This window comes from Amyelois transitella, chromosome 22, assembly GCF_032362555.1.
Source record: "Amyelois transitella isolate CPQ chromosome 22, ilAmyTran1.1, whole genome shotgun sequence".
NCBI classification, from domain to species: domain Eukaryota; kingdom Metazoa; phylum Arthropoda; class Insecta; order Lepidoptera; family Pyralidae; genus Amyelois; species Amyelois transitella.
Window position 1 is genome coordinate 2318970 of NC_083525.1, and position 16879 is coordinate 2335848.

At 36.2% G+C, this 16879-nt stretch overlaps 1 protein-coding gene across 1 annotated transcript; it reads right to left on the reverse strand.

Annotated features, from left to right (window-relative positions):
- Positions 1-4025: 4025 nt before the first annotated feature.
- LOC132903198 (gustatory receptor for sugar taste 43a-like) lies at positions 4026-11084 on the reverse strand. The gene is made up of 8 exons (XM_060950827.1): positions 11022-11084; positions 8948-9095; positions 8520-8678; positions 8208-8309; positions 7748-7933; positions 5448-5563; positions 4581-4733; positions 4026-4079 (listed from the first exon to the last, which is right to left on the reverse strand). The coding sequence occupies exons 1-8, from the start codon at positions 11082-11084 to the stop codon at positions 4026-4028; spliced, it is 981 nt and encodes a 326-aa protein (XP_060806810.1).
- Positions 11085-16879: the final 5795 nt, after the last annotated feature.

A 16879-nucleotide genomic window follows, 5' to 3' on the forward strand; every position in this document is an offset into this window, starting at 1 on the left:
CACGTTCTTTTGTCTGAGAATATGGAGCACCGATATTTCTATCTACCTGAATCAACAAACATCATCAATATTATTAAAAATCTTGCGTTACAAATGGGCGAGTGCCGACTTACGAAATCATCCATTTATTCAGCGCGCGGTCGTGTTGCACAGCATAGACATAGAATCGCGTCTATATCGCTTGCGGAGTACACAGAGCCAGTTTTGAACAACAGTCAGGCTATGTTCAACTGTTAGGCTTAGTGACTAATTAAGTGTATAGATAAAAATAAAATTCAAGCAACGTTTGACGGGTATCATATGAAGCTTTCGTAATTAGTATTCCTATTTCCGGAACACTAAGAGAATATTTCCCACGGAAGGCGTTTTATCCTACTACTATTATAAAGGCGAAAGTTTGTATGGATGTTTGTTACTCTTTCACGCAAAAACTACTGAACCGATTACCATGAAATTTGGTATGTAGGTAGCTGAAGACCCAGAATAATACATAGGCTACTTTTTATCCCAGAGTTCCCGCGGGATTGATAGGGTTTCCATGCGGACGAAGTCGCGGGCGGCCTCTAGTGTAGTTATATTCTAGTAATTTTATTACATGTTTGGTTATCTGGTAAAAAAGTCTATGGACCATCGTTGATATCAATACTTACGCAAGCAATTTTGTCCATATTTTTCAATAAGCTCTTCATACGTCTTGGAGCTAAATAAACCGCAATGGCGGCCAAAATGGTTATTATGGATATTTCCGAAATTATCACTATTTTTAATAAGTTTGAGGACCAGTGCCCTAAATCTTTATTTAAATTCAGACCAAGGTATGTTGTCAGAACTACTGAAAGATAAAAAAAAACATTTAAGTTAAATTAGGATACAAATAGCATAAAAAGAAAGAACTGTCAACAAATTTATTTTCTTAACTAGAGGCCGCCCGCGACTTCGTCCGCATGGAAACCCTATCAATCCCGCGGGAACTCTGGGATAAAAAGTAGCCTATGTGTTATTCTGGGTCTTCAGCTACCTATATACCAAATTTCATGGTAATCGGTTTAGTAGTTTTTGCGTGAAAGAGTAACAAACATCCATACATCCATACAAACTTTCGCCTTTATAATAGTAGTAGGATTAATATAAAATTGATTCATGAAGAATTGAAAATGAAATTCTATATATTTTGAAGTCTATTTCTGTCTCTATTAATATACCAAGTTGCAATCCAGCGAATAATAGCCAAAAAATTTCTGAATATGTTTGAGAAATGGGAGCACATAAAGATTTTCTTAACCTAATGTTACATTCATTACTCTAGTTGTACGCATATCATCATTTATGGCTTTTTGATGAATGAACAAAGAATAATATAAATATGTTATGTCTGGAGGAAGACCTCGTGGATATGATTGATAGATTTGTGGGTAGAATAACTGATTTAACTGATCCATGACTTGTCGCAGTTTGTCTGGGCGGATCAGGTACACTGAAGGATATAATATATGTTTGTTTACCTATAGTTGTTATCAATATGTAACCGTATATGCACATAGGGGTAGATATAGATATAACGTAGCCATTGCTGTGCCGCTTAAACCGCAGTGGAGCCAACCCTATGAAGCTCGACATCTGAAACATTTCTTATTTTAGTTAAATGCTGATGGTCACAGCATAATGTGAGGCTTGTGTATGTTGAGTTATTTCAAATAAATCTTTTATTCATCCATTCATCCATACATCCATCCATCCATTCATTCATTCATTCATTCTTAATTTTAACGGTGATATTTTGATAAAAATCTCTGGATTATTTACTTACCCTAAGTAGAAAAGCGAAGGCGCCACTCACGATAAACTGTTTATTGTCAGTTGAATGATGTTCTGTAGGAAGTGAGTTAATGGGGTGTGTTTTATCCATAACTAGAAAAAAAAGACTAATTAAAATATGTATATTGTACAAAGTTAGAATTATACTAAGCATGCTTGGCAAGCTTTCTCAAAGTGGTCGCAACCGCACTAATACTGTTGGACTGGACTAGACCTTCGTTATCAATGAATCTCTAGAATGAATCATCAATCACTTTATATAAAACTCTTCCGTTACCGAGTGATTGACTGACTGAACAACGTATAGCTGAAACTACTGGGCATAGGAAGCGGCAATTCGCTGTGTAGGCCCTCTCTTGGGGGGTAGGGGGAGTGAGCATTACGAGGGGTTGTACTGAAATTCCCGTGAGAACGGAAGTTAACGTGCCGTGTGATTCCCGGCACCAATTTAATGAAGGATTCCATCTGGATGTTGTAAAAGGCGACTAAGGATAGGCTTATAAACGTGAGATTCTTCTTTTAGGCGATGGGCTAGCAACCTGTCACTATTTGAATCTCAATTCTTTAATTAAGCCTAAATGCTGAACGTAGCATATCAGTCTTTCAAGACTACCGACTCTGTCAACCCCACAAGGGCTATAGACGTGATTATATGAACGAAAGTTAACGTGATTTCGGAGCCGCGTTCTCTAGTAGTTACATATGTAAGTTCCCAATAATTTCAATTATACGTTATTATCATACGGGATACTAACCCAGCTCTTTAAGATATATCGATGGGAAACGATTTTGTGTCTGCGCCGACGCATTATTGTGAGCCATTTCAGCACTACAACTTTCCCCTAATTGTATCATCGATATTTATTTTCTACTTTTTGGTTTGTATTTTACTATTATTTAGAAATATTAAGATATTCTTATGAACAATTGTGCCAGTTAGCTTAGCCACGAAATAAAACTGTGTGTCTTTATTCTATCCATCAAATAATAAGCCAATGCTACGCCAAATGACACCTAGTAGGTACTCAACCAATCCCAAATTATACGACCTACTAATCCCAACACACATTATTATAAAATTAACTAGATATGAATCATGTTATTGTTCTATTTGTTTTAGATGGTTCGTAACAGATAGTTATGGAACGGCCGTGACAAAATGATTAGTACATACATGTATTAACGTCTATACCCTTTCCGAGGTAGATAGAGCCAGCAGTCTTGAAAAAACTGAAATACCTTGTTTAACTGTACGGTTTAACGATGGAATTGAGATTCAAATAGTAACAGGTTGGTAGCCCATCACTTACAAGAACCTCAAAATAATTTGAATTCTTCAATTATGCCGTGTGGTTCCCGGTACCAATCAAAAAAAGGATAGGACCACTCCTTCCCTTTCCCATGGATGTCGTAAAAAACGACTAAGAGATAGGCTTATAAACTTGGGATTCTTCTTTTAGGCGATGGGCTAGCAACCTGTCACTATTTGAATCTCAATTCTATCATTAAAGCAAAAAACTGAACAGGCCCGTTCAGTCATCAGTATTTTCAAGACTGTGTCTACCCCGCAAGGGATATATGTCTATATGTATGTATGCATATATGTTTATCTGTGTAAATAAATGATTATCTACCAAGTAATGGCTTCCAATGTCGGTATTGTAAGTATTCATCATTGGTAACCTAAATTAGTTCTAATGCAAACTGTAAACAAATTGTGAACTTGGTACTTATCTAAAAAAAATCAAATAGATTTTTTTTAGATAAGTACCAAAAAGGAAAAACGCGTGTTGTCTAGTAAGAACTTGTTTTAACTGATATTTAATTTTGAGCATTAGTTAATTCTAGTTTTAACAAAGGCATTTAGTAAAAACTAGTTCTAACTAGAAAAAACGCGTTCTATCTAAAAACTAGTTTTAGCTGTAACATATATAAATGAAGCCAATAAATAATACAACTGTTCTTTTAAAACATTTATTTTTTTATACTGAAAGAAGAACGATCTATAATAATAATCTATTAGTTATCTTTCAATAAGTTTCTTTTCAAGATAAGCTATAAGTTGGCTGTGAAACGTGCTTTGTGAATTACGCTGAAGGAAACAAAAATATATTCTGTATCCTATAAAAAATGTGCCCTTTGCTATAAAGCTACAAGTCATTTTAACAATTACGAGTATTATTTAAAAGAGGAATTTAAGATGAATAAACTTATGTCTCAAATTGCAACAGTAACACCAGGTAAGCGATCACTGCTCCGAATATCTGTGAAAATACAAGCTATGTTTTATTTAAAAATTGAACAATATAAAATCATGAAATGATGATAATATAAAACAAGATACATATATCCGATTTCTGTGTCTATAACTGAGTTCAGGACTGTAAATGACAACAAATGATGGGAAGCAATGTTTGTTACTTCATTTTCTATGAAATCAGAAGATAAGTTATAGACCAATTAAAGGAAAAATAGTTATTTTGGGCACATTGAAGCCCTCAAGTATGAATTTTTTTTTCACATTTTCCATTATTTCATCGCTCCTAATAATTGCAACGTGATATTATATAGCCTAAAGCCTTCCTCGATAAATGGTCTATTCAACACAAACAATAGAATTTTTCAATTTGAACCAGTAGTTCCTGAGATAAACAAACAAACTCTTCAGCTTTATAATACTAGTATAGATAAGTTGAGCTCATGACAAACCATAAACACAAAGAAATAAGTTTTGTTACAACCATGTTAATACATACAGAAGTTACAAGTGGTCGATCGAGTGTGCAGAAACCCATCGGACTGTAAGCGGCGGGCTGCAGTGTCAACTGGCGAGCGAACAGCTTCAGACGAGTCGCCAGCGTGCCGGTTGTGGGGGAGACGGATATCAGGCGGCACACGAGGCGCTTGCTCCAGTTGCCCTGGGTTTAGGAGAAACGGCTAGTCAAAGGCATGCTCTTACAGTGAGCGAAACACTAATTAGACAACTTGCGTATTCAGGCACTAGAATGTGTAGCTCATGAATTGACTTAAGTTACGACTGCTCCATCCCCGGATTCGGTCTTAGTCCCTAGCAGTTTGTTATTTCTCTTTGCTGTACACTCATAGCATGGAATTTTAATTTCTTTAATAGCTATGTGAGATAAAAGTTCATTAGCTAATCAATACACACTATTCAGTTATATCTTGTGCAAGTATTGGAATAGGGGACAGCATGGTCGGTGTTCCAATCGTTTCAACCTTGTCAGACTAGTTCAAGCTTTGATAGAAACAATAGCACATATCCAACGATAAATTTATCTGACACTAAGTAAGTAGTGTCAGTATATATGGTATAGTAGTATTTAGTAAAGGTTTATACGAGTAGTATATATGGTGTAGTAAGTATGTTTATTATACATTATTATTATCAACAATACACAGGTTCTCTGCTTAAACCAATTAAGTCCGCCTATGTACCTACTTTAAAAAATTGTAATTGTTACAAAAAATTAATATTTAAAATAAGTTCCTCTCTCATCGAGTTGCTGATAGAACCGTTGTACGCAATGTGTCAGTAACTGATAGCTTTTGCCTTGTCTTTGTTTTTTGCTAAGCCAGTATGCTGAAAGCGAATATTATACGTCAATTGTCACCTCTGTAACGGTGTAGTAGCATGGCTCTACCAACATAAATAGTCTCAGCAAGTGAACGATGCTCCAAGCGAATTTCATGATTGCAGAATAATGGTAATTGAAAGAAATTCTTTCACCTATAACATAAATTGAACATTGTTAGGTATTGATAATTACCTTCTATTTTACTGCTGTGCATAAACTTTCAGAGACTTCATTACTTTTTATTTGCCTACCATAAACAATAATACTCAAAGTCAAGATCTTTAGACACCCTATTTAATTTTATATGAATTACAATGTTAATGAAAATTAAAAAAAGAGCAAATTTAAGGATGCAAAAGGTAATTGATGAAGATGTGAATGAAGCACGTAAAGAATATAAAATAATGAAAGATTTGGTTAAGAAAGCTGTGAATAGAAAGAAAGAAGAGTATAAAGAAGAATTTAATAAAAGGCTATCAGAAGACTTTCAGTCAAATCTGAAAGTATTCTGGAAATCCGTAAGGTCAGCCCGAGGAAAAACTATAACCAGAGAGTTGACTAGGATCAGATCCCAGGATGGTAGCGTTGTGAAAGGAGAAGAATGTGTGCTAAAGATATGGAAGAACTACTTTGAAAGTTTATTTGAAAAAAGGAAGGAAATAATGAAGTTTTCTCCTATAGCAAAGAAAAAGAGAATGAGATGGAAGGCGAAATTTAAATGTTCGAAATTGTGGAAGCACTTAAGAGTATGAAAGCGGGTAAGGGTGCTGGGTATGATAGAGTGTCGGTCGAGATGCTAAAAGCAGGAAAAGGCGTGGTAGCTAGTCAGTTGTACTGCCTTTTCAATGTGTGTTGGAGAAGCGGCCGAGTACCTAAATATTGGTGTAACGCTGTTATCGTGCCACTTTACAAAGGATAAGGGTCACAGCTGGACTGCAAAAATTATCGTGGTATAAGCCTGCTTAGCGTCGTCGGCAAATTTTATGCTAAGATATTGATTAAAAGAGTCAGGAATGAAACTAATGACAAAATATGGGATGCTCAAGTGGGATTTCGAAAGGGAATGGGATGTACTGATCAGGTCTTTTCATTGCGGTGCATAGCCAAAAAGTTTTTGGCCAAGAGTCAAAAAGTCTATTGCACATTCGTAGATCTGGAAAAGGCCTATGACATAGTTGAGAGGAATGAATTGTGGTCAGCACTTTCTATGCATGGGGTGAGCAGTCTCTTAATACGAGCACTGAAATCCTTATATGAGGATTCGAGTGCTTGTGTCAGGATAAACGGAGCGCACACTGAGTGGTTAAAGATTGAGAAAGGCGTTAGGCAAGGATATGTTGCGTCACCGTGGCTGTTCAACCTATTTATGGATAGTTGTTTGACAGATTATAAAGAGTCTGAAAGTGGATTAAGGATGAATGAGTTACTCATCAAATGTCTGCTCTATGCCGACGATCAGAAGATGGTAAACTCTATGCATGAAGCTTTAAAAGAGAAAGGAATGAAAGTGAACGTAAGTAAAACTAAAACACTGGTTTTTGAAATGGAGAAAGAAATGACAGCATGTATTATTTTGATTGGAGGAGAAAAAGTTGAGCAAGTGAAAGAGTTTGTATATCTAGGACCAAAGTTAACATCAGATGGCAAGTGAGATAGTGATATTGAAAGGAGAGTGAACGCGGGGAACATGGTGATGGAGCTTTGCATGCCTTTAGACGAGTCAGAAATTTTCCAAAAAGGCTCGTCTGGCTGTGCATAGGGGCGTATTGGCGCCGACATTAATGTATGAGAGTGAAAGTTGGGTAAGGCAAAAGAAGCACGAAAGCAGAATAAATGCAGTGGAAATGAGAGCGTTAAGGAGTATGATGGGTGTGAAATTGAGTGACCGGATATGGAACAGCGTGATAAGGGAATGTTGTGATGTGAAAGAAGATGTAGTTATAGGAATAGAAAAGGGTATGTTAAGATGGTTGGGTCATGTGGAGAGGATGAATGAAAGCAGGTTGACTAAGCAGATATACAAGGTGAGTGTGGAGGGAAAGGTCGGAGTGGGAAGACCTAGACGAACGTATCTTGATCAAATTAAGGACGTCCTGGTAAAGGGTCAGGTCAAAAGTACCCGAAACCGCCGAGCTTGCATGAAGAGAGTTATGAATGTGGATGAAGCGAAGGTAGTATGCAGAGATCGTGGCAAGTGGAAAGAGGTAGTCTCTGCCTACCCCTCCGGTAAAGAGGCGTGATTTTATGTATGTATGTATATCATATCAGCTCAATTCCGTGCTAACATATAGTGATAATGTCAGACAGATAAAAAAACAAAAGAACAAAATACTTACTGATATCCTTCAGGAAGTAGAACGGAGTGACAATGAGATGGAGAAGCAAAGACATCTGAATCAAAACTAAAGATATCCTGTAGCTGGTGGTGATGTGATGCGCCACGTCGCTCAACATGTTGTGGAGAGTCGCGATGCGGTGGACGACGTCACTGAAGGGCATTGCTAGACAAGTCTCACCAGTCACTAAAATTTCAAATGAACTATTGTCACAAGAAAAGGTTATGGTGTCCTGCCACATTACCCGATTTAATTGTAAAGAAAACGGAAAATTTTGCCAGTCTTAACGGTACTTTACAAATATTTTATCAAACCAATAAACGGATTTCGCTGTAACAAAAATCAGACGCCACGCCAACAACGGTGTTACGAGTAGTTAGAAGTTAGATTTAGACAAATTCTCATGGGGTACAAATCATAAAACGACAAAAAATTAACAAATAATGTAATGTTATTTTACCAGATTTCTGTATGATGGGCCGCATTGCTTCAGATTGTACATCGGTTGGCACCGCCCGGATCATCAAAACGTTCAGTGTATCAGATCGCATTGTTTTCTGCTCTGGAGGGTTAAAAATATATCATCGAGTTAGTTAAAAAGATGATATGTGATAAGATAGACAATAGTCTATCTAGTTAAATTTGAGGTTAATAATAATTAACCTCAAATTTAAATTTGTTTAAAATTGTAATTTAGTTACCATTTTAGGCACCTTTCTTAGCAAAATAGAACTTTCTACAGATAAACACAGTAGTTTCAAAATAAGCTTACCATGCAGTGAGGGTATGTCTTTAACTGTGAAATTCAAAATTCTGTTGATAGCTTTAAAACGAAAATAGATTGAGAACGCGGTGTAAGAAAACTGTAACTCTAGGAGTATGACCTGAACCCAGGCAACGCTGAACCACACGCAGCAAACTAACACAAGCCCTGAAAAATATCATAAAAAGATAAGAAAATTACTATATTTCCATAATTATTCTGTTTTGCTCCCGGTTCAGTCCTAGAAAGAATCCCAGGACTGGCTTCAGTTACCGTCCGAGTGGGATAGCCATCGTTTTACCGAGTATGAGTGGTTATGGAGACCAAGACTTTTCCCTCTTTTCTAACGTATGGAAAATAACAACGAGCTTGGTTTGGAATAAACCTTCGATCTTAATCATAATGAAACAAAATATTGAAATTTATATAAAACTTACAAACTCTAAGATCGCCTTGGACTTGTAGCACGTAGAAGCAAACATTGCTAAGAAGCAATATCCAGTACAAGATCATGAATATAGTGAGCCCAGCCCGCAGCTTGGTTTCTTTGGCGCGGCTGTATTGAACATCAATACTTTCGTCCACCTGAAAATCATTTACTGCCATCATCATCATCTTATAATCTTTGCATTTTGTTTTGCCTCTACGCAGGAGAGAATCAGAGTTCTACTAATAGTAAATTTACAGAAGTAAACGAAGTTCGATTGAAATTTTACAATGGCACTGGATTTTCTGACAACATTTAAACATGTAACTCATTTAATAGTCATTGATAGGGAAAAATTTACAAAGTGCCATTGAAATGTTCAAGGTCGCAATTATATAAAATCGATGATTATCTATCATCGGCTTAATGCAAGTAAAGACGTATATTTGATTGTACGTCGATATTGAATTATTAATCTTAAGACACTATTGTCGTTTTGAAAAAAATAACCCAGAGACTTGTAATTAAATACCCATGACTTACCGCTACTATAGTACTCACGGCCCGAAGAATGTTCCTCGTACGATTCGGAGCAGTAAACACACCAATGCTAGCAATACAGATAAGAAAACCTAGATCAACACACGTCACTAGATGCGAATTGTTCAATAAGGAATCATTTTCAATATGCAGCTCCGACACCAAGCCAAAGATAGTTATTGCGGCTGAAAACACAGAAAGTTAATTTAAATCTACTACAGATAGTTAATGCTGCTGATTATCCTGTATTCCCCTTGGTCTGCCCGAGATCCATTATCGTGGATTGAGTGAGTTAAGTTATTACCCGAAGCGATTACCGTCTGACTGCCTTAACTTTTGTAGGAAAACCTTTCATATATTAGATCCTGTGTACACATCCACAAGAAGTGCAGATTTCCTTTCGAAGTTATCTCTCACCGTAAGAGCATTGGTAAGTTTTGCAATCACACTACTGAACATGACCCAGCAAAGAGTCATTTGTATATGGGTGCAGCAGGGATTGCACGTTTGTGGACTGTATAGGAGTCAACAGCCGTCGGACTACTAAATCTTTTCACAACAGTTAACGCCTATATTTCGAGATATAAATGTAATCGGCATTATGAGAATAATAGATAGATCTGTCTTTACACTTAAAGGGTGTGATGGAGGTTTACCCGTAATGGTTACGAGTGCATAACTGTAAATGCACATCGGAGTTGATATGGACACAAAATAACCATTGGCATGCGATTTGAACTGCAGTGGAGCCAGACCGCAGACACTTGAAATCTAAAACATTTAAATTTTATTTTACGTGACTCAGTTAGATATTACTAAAGACGCAAAAGATAACTTATGCTTTACTCATAAAATAATTGAAAATATTTTTTTAAATTGGGTTAGCAACCCTTCATTCACCATCTTATTCTGACGAAGCCATTTAACTAAACATGTCTTAGTCTTTCTACTTTTCTACTCCTTAGAACATGTTAGTGACAGACTAAATAATACGTGTGTAGTACAACTTTTGGAATCGAGTACCCTTAACAGATAAGCGAAGGCACCTCCTACGATGTACTGATCATTAGTGGTTGGATGAGCTGATAAATCTGCATCATTAAGCGCTCTATGAGTAGTATCCATTTCTGCCAAAAAATGAACGAAATAAGAGACTGAAGAAAGAACAATTGAACAAAAGACTAGTTCTTTTGACTTCAGTAAAATGATGACTGTTTATTTCAGAATTCTGTAATAACCTTGACATGCTGACAGTTCCATACATTATCTATTGGGCGATATCTAAACAAAATAAGGATAATTTCATAGCATTATGAATAATTTTCCCTCCCTTCAAAACACATATCTATTCATTCGCATGATAATCACGTGTACTTTTTGATATCGTATCTGTGATTGGCAATATTCCATTTCATACATATATACATATTATCACATCTTTGTCCCTTACAGGAAAGACAGAGCCATTATTCTTTTGAATGACCGTTAGTTTTTTTTCAATTGCTTCTGTCACTTGCCATCTTGCCTTTCCTATTCAAAATTACCTTTACGCTGTCCATCCATCTCTTTTTCGGTCTTCCCCTATTACTAAAACCTTTCACTTCCATATTTAAAGCCCGTAATGTGTTCGTAATAACCCAACCTATCGCCATTCAGTTCTTAATTTATTAGTTCTATTTTCATACTTAATCTTCATCATTACAATCGCTCGTCTTCCATCCAGGGTTGATCCAAGGGTAACTTTCAAAACTCCTTACTTTGGAGTCAGTGGATATGCTTTATTTTCCTTTGCCATATCACAAAACGCAAAATTTGCTGGCAGGTTCTAGAAATTCCCCCTTGATGGTGTCATGCTCAAAACATCTGTAAACCTATTTGTATATATAATTTGTACGTGGTTGTGTACTTCAACGTGTTCTTTTTTTTCTTCAAACATTAAAAAAAACATGATGATAAAACCTGTACTATTAAAATGTATATATGGTATAGTCGTAAATACAGATTCGATGTTTTCTCCGATGGAAAAGCATAATATTCAAATAAAACATGTGTGTTCAAGCAACATCAAAATTTTATTATGTACACACATCAAACCACTCTTGTTATTTAAAAGCAATTTTTGATAGTTTCGCGGTGCATTTTAAATATTCTAAACGGGAAACTGGAATAATATCACCAGATATGTTATTACTGCTCCAAGAATCTGTAAAAAATGCAAAAAAATAAACAGGCTGCAATGAAAATTGACGAAAGAGAATCGTTGGGGTCAAATGAAGTTAAGAATAACTTTGAAAACAAAAAAGAAAAAACGGTTCTCTTTGTCGTTTTTTCTTTTTCTAGAAATATATATATAAGATATTGTTTCTTTATTTAAATAGGTTGATCTTCTTTATGCTTCTATATGCGTACCTATACATTACGTGTGTGTTGCTCCACTATTGATATTCAAACCGTGACAAATTATCAAATTCAATTGGGGTTTCACTATTTTATTAATATATTATATTTTCAGGGTATGTTCTATATTGTTACCGCTAAAGTCAAATTTAAATGTTGCAATTCATACTAAGCAAGACTTACATACACTAGTATGTATGTTTGGTATAAACCAAACGGATAGAAATATTGCACACATAAGAGTGCCGTGTGGTTCCCGGCACCAGTACAAAAAGGAATAGGACCACTCCATCTCATGGATGTCGTAAAAGGCGACTAAGGGATAGGCTTACAAACTTGGGATTCTTTTTTTAGGCGATGGACTATCAACCTGTCACTTTTTGAATCTCAATTCTATCATTAAGCCAAATAGCTGTGCATGGCCTATCAGTCCTTTCAAGACTGTTGGCTCTGTCTACCCCCCACGAGACTATATGAATGTATAAAATTTATATTACAAATCAACTTACAGAAGTAATCAAAGCTCGATCTAGAGTGAAAAATCCCATGGGTATATAACAGATGGGCTTCAACAGCAACTGAGTGGAAAACAGTTTTAGGCGAGAGGCCAGCGTGCCAGTGGGAGGGGACATCGTCATCATGCGACACACAAGGTGCTTGGTCTTATCTCCCTGTAAGTATACCAACTGAAGTGGCAATGGGCAGGCCACATTTTTCGAAGGTTTGATGGCCGATGGGGATTCTCATAGGCGATGGGCTGGCAACCGGTCACTATTTGAAACTCTGTTCCATAATTTAGCTATACAGCTGAACGTGGAGTTTCAGTCTTGTCAAGACGGCCAGACGGGAGTCGCTTCGTGTAAAAACCTGACTCACTTTATCCAGGTTCCATAGTCAAAGGCATACCTCGGGCTCTTCTCCAGTGTGATGAGTATGCAACCGGTTCTAAAGCCAGGAGGAAGAAGAAACCAATGACAATACTGAGAAGTGCCTGATGGATTGCAAGACATACACCTCTATATGAATACTGAATCTATATACCAAATTTATAAACCCTAGACTCATGATTTCTCATCAGTCTGCCCAGTCAACCAATATCCTCTATTAGATTTAATTTTGACATTACAACTAAAAGTTTACCTCTCCAATGGTATGATAGCATGGCTCTATCATCAGGAATAATCTCAAGACGTGCAAAATGTTCCAGAAAATAAATGTGCTTGTTATATAAATATTGGCAGGTTCACCTCCAAAGCTGGCTGAAACACGAATTGGATTTCAAAATTTCCACCCTTCTGATGATTGTTTGTGGTTTTTTCATTTCGTGATTGGATGAAATGATCTTTTAACAAATATTGTTAAGAGCCTATTATGTTAACAGGGCATTTAACGCCTTCAGCTATAGAGCTTCGTAAATTTTCTTATTCTTAAATAACCACGAGAGAGCTCCACTCCCCATTATAACATGAGATCAAATACTTTACAAAAGGACACCTTTTTCTTTAAATAAAAATTTAATTCCTTACTTGTCTCCGTGATGGTATGGTACCAGATGACAATGACATGGAAAGTCAGAGATGTCAGCACCAATATCAAAGCAATACCGTAACTGCCGTTAATATGATGCACAACTTCAAACAGCTTGAAGTGGAGGGAAGCTATGCGTTGTATAGCATTAGTGAGAGGCGTTACTAAATGAGATTCACCAGTTACTGCAACAGCGGATACAATTATTTCAGAAAGAAAAATCAGAGTACTTAATTCAGGATAATATCATATTGCACTTAAAACCCATTGGAATGATGTGTTTTTTAAATAAGGTGAATACGTAATGGTGCTGATTACCATCAGATACATTCACAAATGCTTACCACTTCTATAGTCTCATATTATTCCGAATCTTATGTCAGTAATGTATTTTCACGCTTGGTAAAATGACATATAATTCATTAAAGACATAACAGTATTATGAAAGTTACAATAATGATACTGGAATCACAATTACATATATCACAACAGATAGTGTCCGGCTTAAGGGCGCCCATTGAACTCACGAAGTACTTTTGCACCATCGATTTGCCATTCCAAGCTTTCGATTTTGTGCACTCATGATGTGGTACACTTTTGATTCTATAATCCCTCGGTGCTCATATTCGTGCCTCTGAATGTCATTAAGTCTGACCACAATGCCATTTAGACATTATGGTTAAAAAGAGTTACTTTTTCGAACCATAATGTCTGATTGGCAGGTCTCCGATTAGCATTTAATACTTTTGTCTGTAACTATAGTCGTGTCTTACCAGACTTCCTTATGACGACTGAATGAGTATTTTCAAATTGTACATTAACAGGCACCACTGGGAGTGCAAAAATGTTCAAGGTGTATGTAGGCATGGATTTTTGCACTGAAATATAGAAATTGCCAAAATAATATTTTGCAAATGGAGAGACAATTTTTATTATTACTAGCAATTGCGTGCATATAATGACGTGATAAAGATAAGTATTCAGTTTTTGCGGAGATTATAAGTCAATCAAGATAGTAAATTTACAATTCTTCTGTTAAGCAACGAACTAGCAGCCTGTCACTATGTAATCTTAATTTAAAACTGAACGCGGCCTTTGACACTTTTAAAGACTTTTGGCTCTGTCTACCCCGTAAGGGATAAAAGACATGATACTTTTATATTTTTTATTATAAAATATTCCAAACGGGACTCACAATAAGGTCCGGTTAAGTGCTGGACAGTTAGACTCAAAACGTTATTGACAACTTTAAGACGTCCGTAAATCGACATCGCAATGAAGGCAAACTGTACTTCCAGTACCAAAACCAGGAACCAGCAGAAATGAATGCTTATGACATGAAACATTACGTTCCCTAGAAATAACTGAAAGTTAAAAATCAAGGTACTCGTAGAGACAATAGCACGCTCTTTTCTCAGAGCACAGATAAATAATGCACATTGATTTCTGTGATGTTGAGTTTCTTTTTGTTGTACAGAGTCAGATAAACTAAATAACTGTAACTATGTATATAAAAGAGGACATATCGAAGCACATCCCGAACCGCTAAGTATAGAAATTTTTTTAATCTGGCATGTAGGTACTTTATGTGATCTAGACTTTCTCACTCGAAATTTAATAACAAGCAGCCACAGACATATAAGTCTAGTTATTATATCAAGCTCTAATGAACATACATTCTTCACTCAAGTCATGAAATTCCAATGAACATAACAAAATGCTGCTGACGATAAACGCAGCGAAGACAAGCAAAACAATGATGAGACCTATCAACAATCTGGCTTCTTTCACACGAGAGTATCGAGCATCGATACTTTTGTCCACCTGAAAATAATTTTATAGATTACTATTTAAATCAATGAAATAATATCAACTGCACATTTTAAATCACTCTTAACTTAATAATGATCTAATATAGATTAGGTTCCCCTGCATAGGTTGAGGAGGTCAGAAAAGAGTCGCTTTGGGTAACCATCTAGCCACCGAGGAGGAAGGAGAAGAAGTGTTCTCTTATCACATTAAAAAATCTACCAAAGCTTCAAAAGCCATATATATTTATGAAAAACATACACCGAGTCAAGCGCTTACCAAAGCCATCGTAGACATTGATCGAAGAATAGTCCTCATCCGAGTATGGGCTCTACACACTGCAACGATAGCAGCCAACATAATTACAGTTAGATCACAGAATGTCGCAGATTGGGAATTTCTCACGAAAGACCTTTCGCTTTTCACGAGCCCTTTTTCAGTTATTATGCCGAAGGCTACACATGTTGCTGTAAGAAAATAGTGTTGTGTTAGTTACAGCTTTGAATATAATGATTTATAAGATAGACTTTTAACTTTTAAAATATGATAACATTGAGAATGATCTGAAGAACGCATATGATACACATGGTTATCTAATTTGGTTTCTGATTGTCTCTCTTTTTCCTGGCCTTTGTCCCAAATGCATCCTCACCACTCTGCCTGGGATATGTTTTTTTGATCAGGGATTCTGAATTGGGTGAGTAAGGTTTTAATACGAAGTGACACCGATCTGACCTCCGCAACCTTTGCAGGGGAACTTAACTCGATACGATTATGGAATAACTAAAAATTGGGTCTTGAATGATTTTAGTTTTTTTAAATATGTAACAATGTCGATCTTTAAAAAATCGCTCAGTAACAATCTTCTTATTTTAATTGGCATACCCATTAATGCTCCCAAAACGTAGCTATATATACACATTGGTGTAGATATAGACACAATGTAACCATTTCTGTACGATTTGAAGCGCAACGGAGCCAAGCCGACGAAACTGGACACCTGAAAAATTTATTATATTTCAATACCAAGTAAGCTATCTAGCGATGAAGTTCAGGCGTTTCAGGCAGGCATAATACTTGTCAGAATTTCAATTCAATCATTCGATTCGATAAATCTTAGTACAAATGAGAAGAGATAAATGCTAGATTTCAAAAGTAACCCTTCTTCTTATGATGCCTTCTCCTGCCGGTTGGCTTTCATTATAGCTATTCTAATTTTCATTGCTGCTCCTCTTAACAGCTTAACTTCCTTAGGATTTTGAGCCATGAGGTACGTCTTCTTTCTTGAGGTTTTCTTTCCTGGATTATTTCTTTCATTAATGTAACGTGTGATGTCATAACTTGGAAATGTCTTACCCTCAATAGAAAAGCGTAAGCACCAGCTACGATAAACTGTTCATTGTCTGGTGACTGTGGCTGTACTATTATAAGAGGGTCCTTCAGTTTTGTGGTAACCATGTCTGTAAAATTATAATAATAAGAGGGTACTTTAGTTTTGATAACTTAAGTTTGGTATCAGTTCTCTTCATCCAGAAACTTTATAATTCATTGAAGAGTTCCACTCGTTGATCACGGACTCAGACTCCTAGAGTTAGTTTCATATATTTATAGATTTCTATGATTAGCGTTGACTTGTAAACCTGGGCAATGAATGATTATGGATAGAAAT